Source organism: Drosophila grimshawi, unplaced genomic scaffold (assembly GCF_018153295.1).
Source record: "Drosophila grimshawi isolate 15287-2541.00 unplaced genomic scaffold, ASM1815329v1 contig_44, whole genome shotgun sequence".
Lineage (NCBI taxonomy): Eukaryota > Metazoa > Arthropoda > Insecta > Diptera > Drosophilidae > Drosophila > Drosophila grimshawi.
In genome coordinates, this window is record NW_025063240.1 from 21,710,495 (window position 1) to 21,729,704 (window position 19,210).

General features: G+C 36.7%; 11 protein-coding genes and 1 long non-coding RNA gene across 12 annotated transcripts; 8 read left to right on the forward strand and 4 right to left on the reverse strand.

Moving 5' to 3' along the window:
- Positions 1-802: 802 nt before the first annotated feature.
- On the forward strand, positions 803-1,258 carry LOC6557767. The gene is made up of 2 exons (XM_001983294.2): positions 803-996; positions 1,055-1,258. Exons 1-2 carry the CDS (start codon positions 803-805, stop codon positions 1,230-1,232), a joined length of 372 nt encoding a protein of 123 aa, XP_001983330.1. The 3' UTR covers positions 1,233-1,258.
- A 1,704-nt stretch (positions 1,259-2,962) lies between these two features.
- Positions 2,963-3,350, forward strand: LOC6558233 (larval cuticle protein 65Ag1). The gene is made up of 2 exons (XM_001983293.2): positions 2,963-3,093; positions 3,159-3,350. Exons 1-2 carry the CDS (start codon positions 2,972-2,974, stop codon positions 3,346-3,348), a joined length of 312 nt encoding a protein of 103 aa, XP_001983329.1. The 5' UTR covers positions 2,963-2,971; the 3' UTR covers positions 3,349-3,350.
- Positions 3,351-4,998: 1,648 nt separating this feature from the next.
- On the forward strand, positions 4,999-5,647 carry LOC6557873 (endocuticle structural protein SgAbd-6). The gene is made up of 2 exons (XM_001983292.2): positions 4,999-5,068; positions 5,150-5,647. The coding sequence occupies exons 1-2, from the start codon at positions 5,057-5,059 to the stop codon at positions 5,453-5,455; spliced, it is 318 nt and encodes a 105-aa protein (XP_001983328.1). The 5' UTR covers positions 4,999-5,056; the 3' UTR covers positions 5,456-5,647.
- Positions 5,648-5,851: 204 nt separating this feature from the next.
- On the reverse strand, positions 5,852-6,306 carry LOC6558137 (cuticle protein CP14.6). Its single transcript, XM_001983291.2, has one exon. It carries the CDS (start codon positions 6,290-6,292, stop codon positions 5,900-5,902), a length of 393 nt encoding a protein of 130 aa, XP_001983327.2. The 5' UTR covers positions 6,293-6,306; the 3' UTR covers positions 5,852-5,899.
- An 848-nt stretch (positions 6,307-7,154) lies between these two features.
- LOC6557970 (larval cuticle protein 65Ag1) lies at positions 7,155-7,619 on the forward strand. Its single transcript, XM_043215496.1, has 2 exons — positions 7,155-7,318; positions 7,396-7,619. Exons 1-2 carry the CDS (start codon positions 7,209-7,211, stop codon positions 7,583-7,585), a joined length of 300 nt encoding a protein of 99 aa, XP_043071431.1. The 5' UTR covers positions 7,155-7,208; the 3' UTR covers positions 7,586-7,619.
- A 1,179-nt stretch (positions 7,620-8,798) lies between these two features.
- Positions 8,799-9,180, reverse strand: LOC122322595. The gene is made up of 3 exons (XR_006246702.1): positions 9,151-9,180; positions 8,934-9,067; positions 8,799-8,881 (listed from the first exon to the last, which is right to left on the reverse strand). It is a non-coding gene; the product is annotated as an uncharacterized LOC122322595 (long non-coding RNA).
- LOC6571789 (larval cuticle protein 65Ag1) lies at positions 8,934-9,394 on the forward strand. The gene is made up of 2 exons (XM_043215452.1): positions 8,934-9,079; positions 9,156-9,394. Exons 1-2 carry the CDS (start codon positions 8,970-8,972, stop codon positions 9,343-9,345), a joined length of 300 nt encoding a protein of 99 aa, XP_043071387.1. The 5' UTR covers positions 8,934-8,969; the 3' UTR covers positions 9,346-9,394.
- Positions 9,395-11,968: 2,574 nt separating this feature from the next.
- On the forward strand, positions 11,969-12,393 carry LOC6557739 (larval cuticle protein 65Ab1). The gene is made up of 2 exons (XM_001983289.2): positions 11,969-12,098; positions 12,175-12,393. Exons 1-2 carry the CDS (start codon positions 11,989-11,991, stop codon positions 12,353-12,355), a joined length of 291 nt encoding a protein of 96 aa, XP_001983325.1. The 5' UTR covers positions 11,969-11,988; the 3' UTR covers positions 12,356-12,393.
- Positions 12,394-13,518: 1,125 nt separating this feature from the next.
- Positions 13,519-13,927, reverse strand: LOC6557897 (larval cuticle protein 65Ag1). Its single transcript, XM_001983288.1, has 2 exons — positions 13,797-13,927; positions 13,519-13,720 (listed from the first exon to the last, which is right to left on the reverse strand). Exons 1-2 carry the CDS (start codon positions 13,925-13,927, stop codon positions 13,519-13,521), a joined length of 333 nt encoding a protein of 110 aa, XP_001983324.1.
- A 941-nt stretch (positions 13,928-14,868) lies between these two features.
- On the forward strand, positions 14,869-15,266 carry LOC6557654 (larval cuticle protein 65Ag1). Its single transcript, XM_001983287.3, has 2 exons — positions 14,869-14,994; positions 15,071-15,266. Exons 1-2 carry the CDS (start codon positions 14,885-14,887, stop codon positions 15,264-15,266), a joined length of 306 nt encoding a protein of 101 aa, XP_001983323.1. The 5' UTR covers positions 14,869-14,884.
- A 2,072-nt stretch (positions 15,267-17,338) lies between these two features.
- On the forward strand, positions 17,339-17,737 carry LOC6558288 (larval cuticle protein 65Ag1). The gene is made up of 2 exons (XM_001983286.2): positions 17,339-17,448; positions 17,524-17,737. Exons 1-2 carry the CDS (start codon positions 17,339-17,341, stop codon positions 17,711-17,713), a joined length of 300 nt encoding a protein of 99 aa, XP_001983322.1. The 3' UTR covers positions 17,714-17,737.
- Positions 17,738-18,443: 706 nt separating this feature from the next.
- On the reverse strand, positions 18,444-19,025 carry LOC6558440 (larval cuticle protein 65Ag1). The gene is made up of 2 exons (XM_001983285.2): positions 18,877-19,025; positions 18,444-18,752 (listed from the first exon to the last, which is right to left on the reverse strand). The coding sequence occupies exons 1-2, from the start codon at positions 19,023-19,025 to the stop codon at positions 18,557-18,559; spliced, it is 345 nt and encodes a 114-aa protein (XP_001983321.1). The 3' UTR covers positions 18,444-18,556.
- Between the last annotated feature and the right edge of the window lie 185 nt (positions 19,026-19,210).

Genomic DNA, 19,210 nt, shown 5'->3' on the forward strand with positions numbered 1-19,210 from the left:
ACCTTCTACTGCTCAAGTTACTGTGGTGAGCTTACTTTGCAGTTGATTTTGTTACATTCCTAAACAACGATGTAATCTACTCTATTCTGCAATTTCATCGGATAGAGGGTATTCAAATCTTCACAATTTGTGGTGGATCAAAAGCTCTTCTTATTTGGTTGTTGACACAGCTAAGCTCAAAGCTCAACGCTGAGCTGAGAGACAACTTGATTTATGAGACCATAACAGACGCTCAACACGAAATCCGAAATGGAATGAAGGGTATTACGTGATTAGCGAGCATATTAACTTTGTCAAAATTGCTGTAACAATATTAATATAAATATACATAAATATTTATAAATATCTGCGAAGTATTTACAAACATATTTCAAGCCAAGTTAAAATCTCTTAATGTAGTCTTTATGTATTCAGTGCGGCCTTCGATTTAGTTAGGGCATTATCTGTGTCGGAAAAGCTTGCCTTTTATGTGTTTTGGTTTACAAATGCTCTTCGACATTTGTTTTTGTTTTGATATCTACAATAGCAACATGTGTAATGATTTGTAGGTTTCTGATATTTGAATTTATTTCTGTTTTATATGATTTTCTCATTTTGTTGCTTTCCTTATGCAAATACAAATGTGAACTGGACAGATGGATGAAGCAATCGTTTTACCTGCACCTCTGGGCTTACTCAGCGCTTTTTTATTTGGGTTTCATTCGGCTGGTTTGCTCATTATGTGCGCCAATGATGGCTGCTGCTGGCTTCAATACATTGTTAACTGCGAGGGCCGACGGTTGCGTCTGAGGAGCTACAAAATATGAAACAATATAATTCGAGTTCGGGATTGGGCAGGTGCGTTATTAGGTGTCTGCCGTTGCTGCTGTTGTGGACTAGTGTTCTGTGGAATGCTTCTGCCTCATATGCACCAGGCACTGTATTGGATATACAACTGGGCGACGTGGTTATTGAACAGTTTAGGTATATACCCACTGGAGGAGGCTACGAGTTTGGGTAAGTATATTGCTGATCGCAATTATTGTCAGATAATCATCATCATTCATAATTTCAGCTACACTCTGCCAAATGGCACGCACCGTGATGAGATGGGCGAACTGATCAATGATCGCTCTACCCCGGAAGATCTTAAGAACGCCAATAACTATGCTCGTAATGGAAGACCGTCGCGTCGTCCGGGTCTTAAGAACCGTAAACTATCACCCAAATCTCTATCATCGCTGGCCGGTTGAGTTGCAGTTTAGTTTCTTAACGAAATTTCAAGGGAAGAATTCGAATTTAATACTGTTTTAGTTAATATCTAAATAGTTTGTGCTTAAGTGTTATGTTTTTGTAATTTAATCGAAATTTAAATGCAATTCAATAAAATATTGATAAAAAAAAAATTGAGATTCATTAAAAATACTCAACATATATCAGTTTCTATAGCTTATTGTTGAAAATAAATTTCTTAAGTCAGACCAAAATTAAACAACATATATATTTTTATATCTATATAATCATTTACCATATAGACATCAATTTTGCTTAAAAGCTAGAGTCAAAGAGGGGCTTTTGAAGGGAAAAATGTAAAATATAAACTTATATAGTATATAAATCATCTAAATAAATCCAACCCAAAGGCTAATAAATATGTAGAATATGGAATTTGTCTAATTAGACTACTTACTCGATACATGTATTGAAACAAAAATATTTAAAGAAATACATGCATTTTTATATTTATTTTTTACGAGCAGTTAACATTAACAAACAATTGAGTTAAAGGTTCACGAACTAAAGCCAAAGGTCAGACACTGGTTCGAAACACGAGGCAAAATGCTGATAAAATTGGTTTCGTTTACAGCCTTGGAAAATATTCAACAAATTGAGATAATCAGCTCGAAAATCGTTTATTTTTTTCAGTTTATTTTGATCGACTAAAAGTATGCTATAGAGGCAGGCATAGACTTCATAGATTTATGTAAATGAATCAACCAACTGTGTTGGCTGATTGGCTGCTTGACTGCTTCATAGTCTGGACTGGTCTCCAGTTAATTGAATTATTTATTCGCAAATATTGCGAATATGATCGTGGCGCTTCTTCGGTTAAGTAATTTAAAGTGAACAACTTATAAAAGCGCCAGGTGGCAATGTGGCATTTACATATTTAAATTCGCAGTGCGCGTTCGTAAGAAACACAACTTTGTTTGGAGACCTATAGAGATGGGTAGATGGGTAGATGAATACAAAAACGTGGTCTTAATATATTGCCATTAACGCTCAAGTGCTAATTTTGGCTGGCCATATCGAAACAAAGCGATGATGATGCCAAAGCCATACTAAAACAAGAAGTAAAACTGAAAAAAGATGTCGTACAACCGGTAACTCCAACTCTCAGTCTCAGTCTCTTCATCTCTGTTTGGGTCTGTGCGTATGGAGCCCGATGCCAGCCAGATCACGCAGTCAGACACGCAGCCAGAGAGACGGACGCTGACCTTGAAGATGCCGAGTATCTTAATCTGAATTTCGGCTTCTTGTATCTGTATATTTTGTGTTTCTCTGGAAAGGGATAGTGAATATGGGGAAAAAAGAGAAGATGCCAAATTGTGAATATTGACATACATACAGCAGTTATATGGGATATGTATTTAGAACATGGCGATTATGTACAAAAAAAACTTGATAGCCGAAGACAAGTGACGCCTTTAATTTGCATAAGCCAAGTTGGCTATTTTTTAGTATAGTAGTTTAGTAGTTTGAATACATTTTATACATATATGTATTTACACATGTATGCATATTTAATTTAAGTTGTGAATTTTTGGTCATCATCGGCAGTAAACTAGTTTTGCCTTTATTTCTCTCCCTTGCTGCCCGTTTTAAGAGACTAGCAGTTGCGTTTTTTGTTTTCGCTATAAATACGCAGACGATCAGTCCACTTAAGTATAGTTACCTTTGAACCCTCAAACGCGCTACACAATATCTAAACATGAAGTTCCTCATCGTCTTCGTTGCCCTCTTCGCCGTTGCCCTGGCAGCGCCCACTGACGATGCTGCTGCACAGATTCAGCGTAGCGAAGCTGATGTTAGACCAGATGGCTACACCTTTAAGTAAGTCATTATCAACTGGAGCATAAGACGCATTCGCTTATCCTTTGCCTTATTTTTTGTTACAGCTACGAGACATCCAACGGTATTGCCGCCCAGGAAACTGGTCAGCTGAAAAACATTGGCACTGAGGCCGAGGCTAATTCCGTTCAAGGCTCATTCTCGTGGGTTGGTCCCGATGGTCAGTCCTACGTCGTCAACTATATTGCCGATGAGAACGGTTTCCAGCCCCAGGGCTCTCATTTGCCCCAAGCCTAAGAAGCGATATTAAATTTTAAATAAATTGAATGTTTTACTAAAAAAAAATCTTTGCTTCTTCTCTTTTTCTTTTTTTAACCCACCTATTCCAACCTAGTTATTGTTAAACTGGCATTATGGGGAAGATAGTTCCCACAATGTTCTTGAAATCGTGTTCATTTAATGCATTTTGGCAAGTAGCAAATGAAGGTCACTTTATAAACTTCCTTATGGCTTATGTTGCAGATAATAATCTAAGTAAAGACTTAGTGAACATATAAGTGTTTTGGATGCCATTCGAAATACCATAGGAAGTCAGCTAATTAGAAATAAACGTCTACTTAAGCTTTTTTAATCGAGTATTATGAATACGCAAATAATGCTACAAAAATATTATTTATTTCTAATTGGAGATTATTTTATTTCGCCTTTTTTTATAGAGTTTAACAATGTAACTTTATGTTAACTAACCTTAATAGCGCGAAATCAGGCAAATGCTTAAGAACAGGTATTCATTAAGTATTGTCAATGTCAGTTTGGGAAGTGAGAGAATGTCCTGTGGGTAAATAACTGAACTGACTAACTAACTGGCTGTATGACAGTCTTAAGTTTTTTGGGTATTTTGGAAAAAGGTCACCAGAAAACTTGATTGACTGGCTTGCCAATTTTGCAGCTTCTTCGTCGTAGCGGTCAACAAAGGTGGAATACATTGGAAAAAACAATAACCCAAATGAATATACGTAAAATACTGAATACACACGATAAGTATATGCGAGTTGTTGTTACGACCATACTACATATGTATGTACATCAATCGAATAAAGTTGCAAAGGCCGTTGCATATGTCAAAAGTCAAGCACGTTGCTGGTTTTTTCTTCGATTTGAATTGCCGTTGAAGCGCTTCTTGTCGAATTTTGGACTTGTGATGTGAACTTGCTGCCCAAACTCAGCTTAACAGTTGTCGTTTCTTCACTGTTCTTCAATGAGAGAGAGATCTTCGGAGCAACAGCTAGGCCTACGGCTTGACTGAAAGTATTAAACATCAAATACATCGACCAACTTAAGCCATAAACCATCAACTAGTACGCAGTTAGCATATTGTACAAAAGCCAAACTATTTACGCATTCATTAGACTGACATTCGTCCACATGATTAATTTGCATCGAATTTGACATACACTGCAAAGAGAGAAGCAGTAATCTAATGTTATGATTTGATATGATGTGAAGAGATTAACTAAACTAATAAATAAAATTAAATTTAGCAAAACAATATCTGTTAAATCAACATTTTCAAATACATATAATTTAAAGGGTACCAAAACTTGGCTTGATATTTTTGTGAGATTTATCATTTTTCATAAATTGTAAAAAATTATATTTTATATAGTAACCAAGTACACGAGCTAGTTATAAAGCCAGAATGTGGATTTGGTAATGTAGCTGCAAAGATTCGCGTTAAATGTTACTTGTCGCAGCGACTTTGAGGCTGGCGGCTAGCGGTGAACTGTTGGTAAATTAAATACATTACCAGACGACCGCGAGTGCCGAGTTCTCTATGTGTGTATACGTCTCTAGTGTGTCTTCTTCTACAATTGTGCAAAATTTATGACGTTGGCAAAAATCTGTGAATGCGGTATATAAATGCAGCGAAGCCGATGCATTAGCACCATTGGACGCTTAAGAGTCTATTCAAACGCAGCGCAAATCAAGAGAAAACCTCAACAGGATGTGCAAAATGGTAAACGGACAACCGATCGAAATGATCAATTGACCAACGTGATTAACTGATTTACTGATTAACTGATTAATCCTTGTACAGATGCTAGTCGTTGGATTGCTGGTGCTCGCCGCTGCCAGCAGCAGTGCCCGTCCCCAGAATGATGTTGAGGTGTTGGAATATGAGTCGGATAACATTGGCATTGGTGGCTACAAGTTCAGCTACAAGCTCAGCGATGGCACCACTCGCACCGAGGAGGCGACTGTGAATAATGCGGGCACAGAGAATGAATCCCTTTCGGTGCGCGGTTCCGTTAGCTGGGTGGCACCTGACGGACAGACATACACCATTAACTTTGTGGCCGATGAAAACGGCTTCCAGCCGGAGGGTGCGCATATACCCAAGTAATTAGCAATCAATCACTGGATAACCAACTGGATTAACTAATATTTAGCCTCTAAGAGTTGTGCTGTGCATCAGTTAGTCAGTCAGTCGGTCGGTCAGTCAGTCGGTCAGTCGGTCAGTCAGTCAGTCAGTCAGTGAAGCGAGTGTCGTGCATTATAATTGTTTATCGCATTAAACATTAAATTTCGATAAGTACGTTTCCATGACTTTTTATTCCTAAATTGCGAACTATAAATCGCATGAACAGGATTAACAGAAAGAAGCCAGCGGATTTTGTACACAGGAGCAGCTGAAACCGAAACCATCAGACTTTTAGAATTCATTGCAATTCATTTCCTTTTGTCCACTAAGAAAAAATGGGGCAATTCGGATTGGTATTTTCATAAGAGCATCTTCTCATTTAATTTATAAAAAAGTATAAACTTAAACTAAAAAGTCGTAAGAGCTTTACTCCCGTGGTATGTGTGCACCTTCGGGCTGGAAGCCGTTCTCATCGGCAACGAAGTTCACCGTGTAAGTGACGCCATCGGGTCCCAGGTAGGAGTACGAACCCTTCACAGATATGGCTTCATTCTCTGTGCCAATGTTCTTGAGGATGGCCTCCTCAGTGCGTTTGGTGCCATCGCTGGTCTCCAGCACAAAATTGTAGCCATCGGGCTTAACATCGGCATTATTCTGCACAGTTTCCACATCTGCAGAGGGTGCTGCTGAGCACAAGACCAGGCAGAGGCTAAGACAGATAATGACTGGAGTACACTTCATGTTTCTATTGGATTGATGGACGGTAGACTGGACTTGTGGTGTTCGCCATTCGAATTGGCTTTTATACTCGCAACCCATATGGAGTAACAGAAGCTAATGCAATTAACACATTATTTGTTTATATTTTTGATTTTGCTTCATTTTTTTGGACGTGGCTATCTATGTTGAGGCCAAAATGTGTTAATTTGTTGTTTAATGTACAACAAATAATTGAAAATCAAATATATCACTCCACTTAAGAGTTCTCGACTAAAATTTGTGGAATCCGGAATATATAGAGAAACAAAAAGCTTTTACCATATATAATAATTGTAATAGCAAATTAAGACACAATTTACTTTTAATGAGTTCACAGAGAGAGAACAGCAGAAATTCAAAAATGAACATTAAAATATAGGTTTGACGATGTTCTATGAGTTCGACTCCAAGCCACAATCTATCTCATAGAAGTTATAAGTTGCGCATATAAGCATGTCACTCAATTTGCACTAAATACATATATATTCGTAATCAGATAGTTACTTCAGAATATAATATATAACATTTTGCATATATGCAAATATATATACAGGTTTTAAAGCACTTCCATAATACATACTTAAATGTATTTTAAATATCATAAATGTTTAAATTAAGTCTGTTCTTCTATATATACATACATATATATGATTGTGTGTGTGCTTATGGCATGTAGGTCTATTTAACTGCTAGATATCCATTTATAGATATACATTTATTCGCATATACTTTATTTCAAGTTTAAATTAATATTCATTTTACTACTAAATCGGTTGTTATGATTTCAAGCATGCATTTTAGTCAACCAAACTTCACATATGTTCATGATAAGCTTGCTTTTGGAATTTTTTTTGGTGACTCTTTGTTTCTGTTATGCTAAATGGCAACCTCCAAATTTACTATAAATACGCAGACGATCAGCCCAGTTTAGTATAGTTACCTTTGAAGCCTCAAACGCACTACACAAAATCTAAACATGAAGTTCCTCATCGTCTTCGTCGCCCTCTTCGCCATCGCTCTGGCAAGACCTGACGTTCATACTCTGCGAGAGGAATCTGACGTCGGGCCCGAAAGCTACAAATTTGCGTAAGTAATTAACATTTACAGAGAGTTACTATAATTTTCTCATACGTTTGTTTTTTTTAAACTACTACTTGCTTCAGTGTGGAGACTTCCGATGGTACCAAAAAGGAAGAAGAGGGTCATCTTAAGGGCGCTGGCACTGATGATGAAGCTATTTCCGTAAAAGGATCATACTCATGGGTTGATACCGACGGCAATTCCCATACCATCAACTATATTGCCGATGAGAACGGTTTCCAGCCCGAGGGCGTTGATGTGCCCAAAGCCTAAGAAGCGATATTAAATTTGAAATGAATAAATAGATTTTTCCCTGATAAAATTTGATTTTTAATTGTCGAATTCATAGATTTTCAGGTGTTAGAAAGCCAAAAGCCAAGAAATCGCGAAGCTTTGTATTTGAAGCACTTTATGCACTACAAATCTTCCATCTAAGTAAGCAGCCTTCTTCAAAACGAGTCCGTTTTGTTTAAATACTGTGATACCAAAGTTATTAGATTATATTGGTTTTATGCAGTGTCCGTCTGTATGAACGCAACTTTTTCCAACAGCCTTAGAGATAGAGACTTGAAACTTGGAACACAAATTGGTGTGTGAATTTTTATTCGTCCACGCCCACTCCTGTCCCAGAATTCATAATGCCCGAGTCTTAAATCAAGTTTGATATTTTTTACTTCTCAATATCTTTCTCTTATTTAGGAACTGTTTCTTGATTTAAAAAAAAATCTATTTTGATGTTAAAATTTTCAACTTAAAGATTTTCGTTCAAGAATAGAAATGTTTTGAAATAATATCTGCATTTTATTTTAAGAATGTAAAGCAATTTGATTTGTTTATCTTCCCGAAATGAATTATTTAGCTGCACTACGGTATTTTTATATCCCGAGCCCATCGATTATGACTAAAAAGGGTATTGGCTAAAATGGTGTAAAGTTGTGCAAAAGTATTTGACAGGTAGGATGAAGCATTTCCGACCACATAAAGAAACACATAGGTCCATTACTATAGGTCTCATTACCATCAACACAAGTATTTTCTGAATAGATAAATATGCGCAATATCTATGAATTCAGTATACATACCAGTGATGCACAAAGAAACCAAGAAAAAATAATACATTGACTGAAAAACCTCAGTGAAAAAAATGACAAGAGTCAACAATTTCATTGTCCTCGTGCTCTGCATCTGGCAATCATTTTCAAATATTTCACATAATTTCCTTTAAAAATAACAAAAACTGATAATTGATACAGAAAATGTCGCTTAACGTCTGTGTTATACTAAAATGTATTCATTTGATGTCAGTTCTTTTATATATAAATATATATGTGATTGCGTATGTGTGTTTATGATATGTAGGTGCATTCAACTGCTAGACCATCCATTTATAGATATTTATTCGCATATACTTTATTTCAAGTTTAAATTAATATTCATTTTACTGCCAAATCAATTATTACGATATTAAACATGAATTTTAGTCAACCAAACTTCAGATACGTTCGTGCTAAACTAGTTTATCGTAAACTTATATGATGCTTCTTTGCTATTGTTATATCAACTGGACACCTACAAATTTACTATAAATACGCAGACGATCAGCCCAGTTTAGTATAGTTACCTTTGAAGCCTCAAACGCACTACACAAAATCTAAACATGAAGTTCCTCATCGTCTTCGTCGCCCTCTTCGCCATCGCTCTGGCAAGACCTGAAGTTGAAATTGTGCGACACGATTCTGAGGTCGGGCCCGAAGGCTACAAATTTGCGTAAGTAATTAACATTTAGAGAGAGTTACTATAATTTTCTCATACGTTTGTTTTTTTCAACTACTACTTACTTCAGTGTGGAGACTTCCGATGGTACCAGCAAACACGAAGAGGGTCACCTTAAGGACGCTGGCACTGATGATGAAGCTATTTCCGTAAAAGGATCATACTCATGGGTTGATACCGACGGCAATTCCCATACCCTCAACTATATTGCCGATGAGAACGGTTTCCAGCCCGAGGGCGTTGATGTGCCCAAAGCCTAAGAAGCGATATTAAATTTGAAATGAATAAATAGATTTTTCCCTGATAAAATTTGATTTTTAATTGTCGAATTCATAGATTTTCAGGTGTTAGAAAGCCAAAAGCCAAGAAATCGCGAAGCTTTGTATTTGAAGCACTTTATGCACTACAAATCTTCCATCTAAGTAAGCAGCCTTCTTCAAAACGAGTCCGTTTTGTTTAAATACTGTGATACCAAAGTTATTAGATTATATTGGTTTTATGCAGTGTCCGTCTGTATGAACGCAACTTTTTCCAACAGCCTTAGAGATAGAGACTTGAAACTTGGAACACAAATTGGTGTGTGAATTTTTATTCGTCCACGCCCACTCCTGTCCCAGAATTCATAATGCCCGAGTCTTAAATCAAGTTTGATATTTTTTACTTCTCAATATCTTCCTCTTATTTAGGAACTCTTTCTTGATTTAAGAAAAAATCTATTTTTATGTTAAAATTTTCAACTCAAATATTTTTGTTCAAGAATAAAAATGTTTTGAAATAAGATCTGCATTTTATTTTAAGAATGTAAAGCAATTTGATTTGTTTATCTTCCCGAAATGAATTATTTAGCTGCACTACGGTATTTTTATATCCCGAGCCCATCGATTATGACTAAAAAGGGTATTGGCTAAAATGGTGTAAAGTTGTGCAAAAGTATTTGACAGGTAGGATGAAGCATTTCCGACCACATAAAGAAACACATAGGTCCATTACTATAGGTCTCATTACCATCAACACAAGTATTTTCTGAATAGATAAATATGCGCAATATCTATGAATTCAGTATACATACCAGTGATGCACAAAGAAACCAAGAAAAAATAATACATTGACTGAAAAACCTCAGTGAAAAAAATGACAAGAGTCAACAATTTCATTGTCCTCGTGCTCTGCATCTGGCAATCATTTTCAAATATTTCACATAATTTCCTTTAAAAATAAGAAAAACTGATAATTGATACAGAAAATGTCGCTTAACGTCTGTGTTATACTAAAATGTATTCATTTGATGTCTGTTCTTTTATATATAAATATACGAGGTGCGTTCAAAAAGTATCGCGAATTTTGTGTTTTTTCAGATATTATTTATTTATTCATGAATATCTATTTTGTCCCCTTCAAAGTAATCCCCATGAGATATTATACACTTGTGCCAACGGTTTTTCCAATCTTCGAAGCACTTCAAAAAATCATTTTTTTTTATCTTGTTCAGCTCCTCCTTCGATCCCGTCTTTATCTCGTCAAGCGTAGCGTAACGTCGTCCTTTCATGGGCCTCTTCAGTTTAGGGAACAAGAAAAAGTCACAGGGGGCCAGATCTGGGGAATACGGTGGCTGCGGCATCATTAGTGTGTTGTTTTTGGCCAAAAAGTCGCGCACAAGCAACGATGTGTGAGCAGGGGCGTTATCGTGGTGCAAAAGCCAATTTTTGTTCTTCCACAAATCCGGGCGTTTCTGGCGGATTGCTTCGCGCAAATTGCGCATAACTTGCAGGTAATATTCCTTATTGACCGTTCTACCCTGTGGCAAGAACTCATGATGCACCACGCCCCTGCAATCGAAGAAAACTGTCAGCAAAACTTTCACATTCGACCGAACTTGGCGCGCTTTTTTCGGTCTTGGTTCGTGCGACAGCTTCCATTGAGATGATTCCACGTCGTAACCATAAACCCACGATTCGTCACCAGTTATGACCCTCTGGAGCAAATTTGGGTCGTCGCGGACAGAGTCCAACATCTCATTAGCAATGTTCATGCGATGCTGTTTTTGGTCGCAATTGAGCAATTTTGGTACGAATTTCGCGGCGACCCGTCTCATGCCCAAATCATTGATAAAAATCGAATGGCATGAGCCAATCGATATATCTAGCTCCTCAGCAACTTCTCTAACGGTGATTCGACGATTGGCCAATACCATTTTCTCCACTCCATTAATTTTTTCGTCTGTTGTTGAAGTGCTCGGGCGTCCGGCACGCTCTTCGTCGTTCACATCTTCTCGGCCTTCTGAGAACATTTTGTACCACCGATAAACGTTGGTTCGGTCCAAGGTAGCTTCTCCGTATGCCACAATCAACATTCGGAATGCATCCGCGCACTTAATTTCGTTTTTCACACAAAATTTGATACAGGTTCTTTGATCCATTTTTTTGAATAGGTAAAAATCGAAGACGATCCAAAACACGTGCAAGCAAAGCAGCTGTCAACAATTAAGTGAACATTCAAAATGGCCGAGCTTGTCGGCATAAGTGAGAGACATGAGTACCAACATAACGCTACAAAAAAATCGAAATTCGAATATACGTAACCCGCGAAAATTCAAAATTCGCGATACTTTTTGTGTTTATGATATGTAGGTGCATTCAACTGCTAGACCATCAATTTATAGATATACATTTATTCGCATATACTTTATTTCAAGTTTAAATTAATATTCATTTTACTGCCAAATTTTAGTCAACCAAACTTCAGATATATTCGTGCTAAACTAGTTTATCGTAAACTTATATGATGCTTCTTTGCTATTGTTATATCAACTGGACATCTACAAATTTACTATAAATACGCAGGCGATCAGCCCAGTTTAGTATAGTTACCTTTGAATCCTCAAACGCACTACACAAAATCTAAACATGAAGTTCCTCATCGTCTTCGTCGCTCTCTTTGCCATCGCTCTGGCAAGACCTGAAGTTGAAATTGTGCGACACGATTCTGAGGTCGGGCCCGAAGGCTACAAATTTGCGTAAGTAATTAGCATTTAGAGAGAGTTACTATAATTTTCTCATACGTTTGTTTTTTTCAACTACTACTTGCTTCAGTGTGGAGACTTCCGATGGTACCAAGAGAGGCGAAGAGGGTCATCTTAAGGAGGCTGACTCTGCTCTTTCCATAACAGGATCATACTCATGGGTTGATACCGAAGGTAATACCCATACCATCAACTATGTTGCCGATGAGAACGGTTACCAGCCCGAGGGCGCTGATGTGCCCAAAGCCTAAGAAGCGATATTAAATTTGAAATGAATAAATAGATTGTTTTCCTGATACCATTTGAATTTTAATTGTCGAATTTATGGAGATATCACGGAGATGTCAAACCGAAATGGAAGTCGTAACAACTTTGTTTTACCGATTGTTACTTAAATGTATGTCTGTACTCAAAATGGTATATGAGAACTTACATTCCCAATGTGAGATCTCTAGCTCTTATAGTCTCTGAGATCCATTTATCAATACAGGCTGACATGAATAGATCGACATTGCCAGGGATAATGGTCACCTGAGATTTTCTACCTCTTACATACTCTTGCACAACTTCATTATAACATTTTGTAATGGGATCATGGTATAACAAGAAAGTAGGGCACGCCAAAGATAACAAACTCTTTCAGACATCAATGCGCATAGTCCTCAATTTCATTATAAATTAAAAATACCTACTGAACTGTATGATATATGTATATATCCAATGTGTTGTATAGATCTCCGGATAAGGGATAATTTTATTTTTTTTCTGCTATGTCAGTTTGAAAAAGTATTAGTTATCAGGGCCACAACCTACAGCCTTCCGATACAGTAAAAATATACCCTCGCATAACATTGGTAAACTGTATAAAAATTATTAAGATCTATTTAAAAACTTGGAAGTAAATACTATATTAATATTTACCAAATTACAAAGGCACAATAATAGATAAAGATTTCTGATTTCAACATCGATAAACATTCTTACTTATATTCGTCGGGTACTTTGAAACTTTATGTCTTTCTGCCCAACTAATTTTCAACTGCGATGGATAACTATTTATCCGGCACCTATTTTATGTGGTACAATCATCACATTCGTTACATATTCTCATTTTATAGCTCGAAACTAAGAAGTTAAAGTTGACTCAAAACTGGCAAATGTGTATATAATTGCTATCACTAAGAGTGCAGAGCCTAATAAATAGTTATTGTTCCAATTCGAACTCCTATTTCTAAATGTGCGATAGCAGCTTATAGCAATTTAATATCTGGCTATCGATATAATCATTGCTTGCAATCCAACTACAATATTTTGACACTAATAAATATCTTTGAGATTTTGATTATTCTTGCAAGCGATTTATTAAATTTTAACTCAAATTCTAGAAAGAACAGCTCTTGGTGCGCTTAACAATTTAGTGGCTAATTCCATTATCGGGCAAATGGGCGCCCTGGGGCTGGAATCCATTCTCATCGGCAATATAGTTGACGGTGTAGGTCTGACCATCATCAGCAACGAAGGAATAGGATCCAGTGACAGCAATCGATTCATTCTCAGTACCGGCGTTCTTCAGTACACCCGACGCAGAGTGCATCTGTCCATCGCTGGTTCGGAAACTGCAACATAACAGATTTGACCATTGTTCGATATGAATATGAATTATAGGTCCTGATAAAGATGCCTGATACTTACTCGAACGTATAGCCATCGGGCTGGACATCGGACGTATAGTGCTCGATTACCGACTGCTGGTAGTCGGCGGCTGGTGCGGCCAGGCTGCAGGACAGGAAGGCAACAAACACAATAGCAATTGTATATTTCATATTGCTGTCTTATCGATTTGATTTACGAACGAACTATTTGAACTGCTGTTTGATTTGTGTTGTCTGTTTAGGTGCTCAGCGCTCTTTTTATATCCGAAATCCAAGAAGCGTTGATGATGATGTCCACTACTAATCTACAACAATGCGTTAAATTAAGAAGAGTTTGTCCAAAATAAAAATGACTAATTACACATCGGAGCTAACAAAATGTCTTTAAAAAAAACACCAACAGGTCTATCTCTATAAAAGGAAAAAAACATCAACAACAAAACAAATTATAGATAATAAGAAAAAAAACTTCTAAGACAAACAAAAACGCAGATGTTCATAGGAAATACCGCAGCATCGTTATGATTGCCACGTTTATCTTAATCATCATGATAATTATTATCGAATTTGCATTTTTCATGAATCAATCAAACGATTCAAAATCTCATGTGTTCCCTTGTACTCTTATGTATTTACTATATATGCACACATATTCAGTCATTTACTCTACAGCAGCGAAACTCAATGAAAACAAGCCAAAAATACCGTAGAAATATATATTTATTTGTTTTTCTTTTAGTCTTCTTTTTTTTCTGATATGCTTAGCCGGAAACTGTATTCATTAACTACACCCAAAATAGTTAATGCCCTTTTGATATCTGTGTCAAAGCCAAATAACAAACTCTTCATAAGTAATAATTATTATTATATAATTATTCATATTACTTATTCGAAATCATTTGGACCTCCCGGTTCCTGATTTTCCCATTCATATATGACATATTTTCGCTGGCCTAATAAAAATCGTTCAGGGTATCCCCTAGTCGAACTCTCTCGCCTAGAGAATTCTTACTTGATTTTTGTTTCTGCGAAATGGGCACCTCCAAATTTATTATAAATACGCAGACGATCAGCCCAGTTTAGTATAGTTACCTTTGAATCCTCAAACGCACTACACAATACCTAAACATGAAGTTCCTCATCGTCTTCGTCGCCCTTTTCGCCGTCGCTCTGGCAAGACCTGACGTTGAAATTGTGCGACAGAATTCTGAGGTCGGGCCCGAAAGCTACATATTTTCGTAAGTAATTAGCATTTAGAGAGAGTTACTATAATTTTCTCATACGTTTGTTTTTTTTAACTACTACTTACTACAGTTTGGAGACTTCCGATGGTACCAAAAAGGAAGAAGAGGGTCATCTTAAGAATGCTGGCAGTGAAAACGAGGCTATTTCCGTTAAGGGGTCATACTCTTTTGTTGCTGATGATGGTCAGACCTACGTCGTCAACTATACCGCCGATGAGAACGGTTTCCAGCCCGAGGGCGCTCATTTGCCCCAAGTCCAAGCCTAAGAAGCGATATTAAATTTGAAGTGAATAAATAGAGTATATTTTTGGAAAATTTTGATGTTATTTAATTCAATGATATTAAGTTGTCGAACGGAAATTTATGCACGAGACTACGCATCGTCAGAATACTTTATTGACTGCATTCACTTGGAAAAAAATCTGATTTCAATACGAGTGTCACTGCCACAATTTAGATCTAAGGTCAAAAAACTATACAATTGAAAATCGAGTGCAAGCTGGTTGCACACGCAAAGACAAGGATAGAATGATGCTGCTCTCTTCACACACAGACCCTTGAAGGTGCTACAATGTTGCTCCTATTTTGAATGTATATACTCAATAGAGAAACTTCGATCAGCCAGTTTTGTACTTGCATTAAATAAATATTTTTGTAATTTAACGTTTTTTTTATGTATGTATGTATGTAGTATACCAAACTTCAAATGACTTACTCAAAATGATTACAACACATCTTAGACCAATCAAAAAACGCCCTCAATTTGAACAAATCTGTTTCGCAATTAAAGCAAACTTGCAAACGATTTTGTTAATAACCCATCCAGTAAGTTGGTCGTTTTGTGCATAAAGCGTGTTATATACACAGTTTCGAGGATACTTGATATTTAGCTTTATAAAATTGAAATATCTATAAGCTCTAAAGATAACTATCAAAATGTTGCATGAATATAATCTATTTATTCATTTCAAATTTAATAACGCTTCTTAGGCTTGAGGGGCGACGGGCAAATGAGGACCATGGGGCTGGTAACCGTTCTCATCGGCAATATAGTTGACGGTGTAGGTCTGACCATCGGGAGCAACCCACGAGAATGAGCCCTTAACAGCAATAGAAAGTGAGAATGTTTTTTGTCGAGAGATCTCGACGAGGAGATACCCTTACGTTGAAGAAGTTACTTGTAGTGAATCGAACACTTCTTAAAAATTCCATCCAACATCCTGCAAATGCGCTCAGGTGCATTGTATGTGCATATGTTTGCATGTTTGTGTGTGTGTTAACGTGAATACACAAATCTATTGCCTGTTACATACTTTTGCACAAATTGATTATACCTATCTATCCCATTTTCGAAATTTTCAGTGTGTATTTAAATGTCAACCTGTGCATGTCGATAAACTGGTTCCATTGCAAAAATGGCAAATGGCAAACAAAATTTCACGACAGTTAAGTATCACAATATATGTTAATTTGCTTTGACAATAATACATTTACCCTGCATTCAACTTTATTATGGTAGTTCTGTTCTACATAGAGAGATAGGATACCGTTCCTAGAATTATATTAAGAACGATTCTATTTCAAAAATCACTCTTGATTTAGATTATAAACTTAGTTTGAAATGAATGCATTTGATTTTAAATTCTATTCTAGATTTTTGTGAAATTTGCATAACGATTTAATACTTTATTTAATTTTGAATTGCATTCTATGGGTTTTTATTACTTCAGATATATTATATTACATATTAATAGGTGAATCAGGAAACAAGAGACCCAAATGATTTCGAACGAGTAATCTGCATTATTATATAATCAACACTGTTGTTTAAGCCTTGAAACAATAAGAACATAAATTTTAAAAAAGAAGATGAAGAAAAACATGTTTTTATAAATCTGGATGCACAAATTAATGCTTATGAGAGCTTTTGTGTACCCTAAACTCATCGAAAATAGGTAAAAAGGGTATATTAAAGTTTGAAAGCCTTCGAAGTACAAGTCGATCTAGCCAGGTCTGTCTATATGAACGTTCCTTTCTTAGAATGCAAATATATATATAATAAGCTGGAGACTACTAACACAAATTCGCGTTTAACATTTTTAGATCAAGTACATTTTATTCAATCGATAACGTCCTCTATAAGCATTTTCTCTATACATGTATTTTAGCGTGTTCGCTTAAGGGTATCTCCTCGTCTATATTTCTCGACTAAAACATTCCTACTTGATGTGTGATATGTGAAATGGATACCTCCAAATTTACTATAAATACGCAGGCGATCAGTCCAGTTTAGTATAGTTACCTTTGAATCCTCAAACGCACTACACAATACCTAAACATGAAGTTCCTCATCGTCTTCGTCGCCCTCTTCGCCATCGCACTGGCAAGACCTGACATTGAAGTTGTGCGACAGGATTCTGACGTCGGGCCCGAAAGCTTCAAATTTTCGTAAGTAATTAGCATTTAGAGAGAGTTACTATAATTTTCTCATACGTGTTTTTTTTAAACTACTACTTACTTCAGTGTGGAGACTTCCGATGGTACCAAAAGGGAAGAAGAGGGTCAACTTAAGAATGCTGGCACTGATAATGAGTATATTGCCGTTCATGGATCATTCTCGTATGTTGCTGATGATGGTAAGACCTACAGCGTCGTCTATACCGCCGATGAGAACGGTTTCCAGCCCAAAGGCGATCATATTCCCGTCGCCTAAGAAGTTATATCGAATTTGAAATGAATAAATAGAATATTTTCCTGCAACATTTTGATTTGTAATTGTCGAGCTTATAGATATTTAGATGTTAAATAGCAAACATCAAGGATACACTTTGCACATCTTACGACTACAAATCTTCCGAATGCTTTACTTGTGAAAGAGATTTATTCCAATCTGTTTTTGTTTGTCTAAGTACGGTTACCTTCACTTTAAATAAATCGATCTCATTTCAAGATTGGTTGACCAAATAGAGACAAGGACATTTTAAGCCAGGAATTTACACATTCAAGAACAAAATTTTCATAAGTAAACAGACGATTAAATTCTTACATCTTACTTGAGGATGAAATTCACAACATAGGATTTTTTTTTACCATAAAATAGTTTTTATAATTAATTTTGTGCTTAGTTTTAGACTTTAGCAACCTTCCTGTTTGATAAGTAAATGTTTAGCCGTCTCGAAATCAAATGAAATTGAACAATTTGCTGAGTAAATTAATTATATCATTATTAGATTATACCAAATTGAAGCTGTGCTAAGGACTATAATAAGCAGATTGACGAATCTGCTTGTCCATAAAGTATACATACTTTTGATCAACTTTATCAGGAGAGTCCGACAGTCTGCCATATAAGCCCGTCAGTCTTAAAGCTATTTCAATTGCACTTTGAATACATCCGTTTTATAAATATTACTCTGCAGTAAAATGATTAAGCTTAACGCATATTAAGATGGAACATTGTAACAGTTTATGTTTATTGATTCTGAATTTGATTTCTTGTGCAAAATGTTTGAGCGAGGCTTAAACCTATTTAACATATGACTGGGATGGATACTTCTTATTGAACGGGGCGCGGCAGATGAGCACCCTCGGGCTGGAAACCGTTCTCATCGGCGACATAATTGAGGGTATATGTCTGTCCATCGTCGCCTACATAGGTGTAGAAGCCACGCACAGCGATTGCTTCGCGCTCGGTGCCCAAGTTCTTCAGCTGTCCCTCCTCCTGATGTGTTTTACCATCGCTCGTCTCAACACTGCACAAATTGAGACAGAAGCAGAGGCAGAGGTAGAGAGAGTGAGAGAGAGAGAGAGATAGAGATAAACCAGTTTAAGTTTGACCTTGACACAGTCTGGCGCCAGATCCAAGTCAATACTCACGCAAACTTATAGCTCTCCGGTTGCACTTCTGAATCGAAGCGGAGCACCTGTGCCTCCGCTGCTGCTGCCGGTGCCGGCGGTGCTCCATGGACGCCAGCGAAGATGCAGGCGACAACAATAGCCAATGCAACAGTAAAGGAGTAATTCATGGTAAATTTTATTGGACTTGTACTTGTGATGCGCTCAAGGAACTTGCAGTCAATGCATGCCAATTGTAAGCTCACCGGCCAATTTATAGTCAAAAAGACTCCTGCAAAAGAAGCCCAACAAAAAAATGCGCGAAAACTCGATATAAAAAAAAAATGGCAAACGAAGTACAATAAAGATACATGGT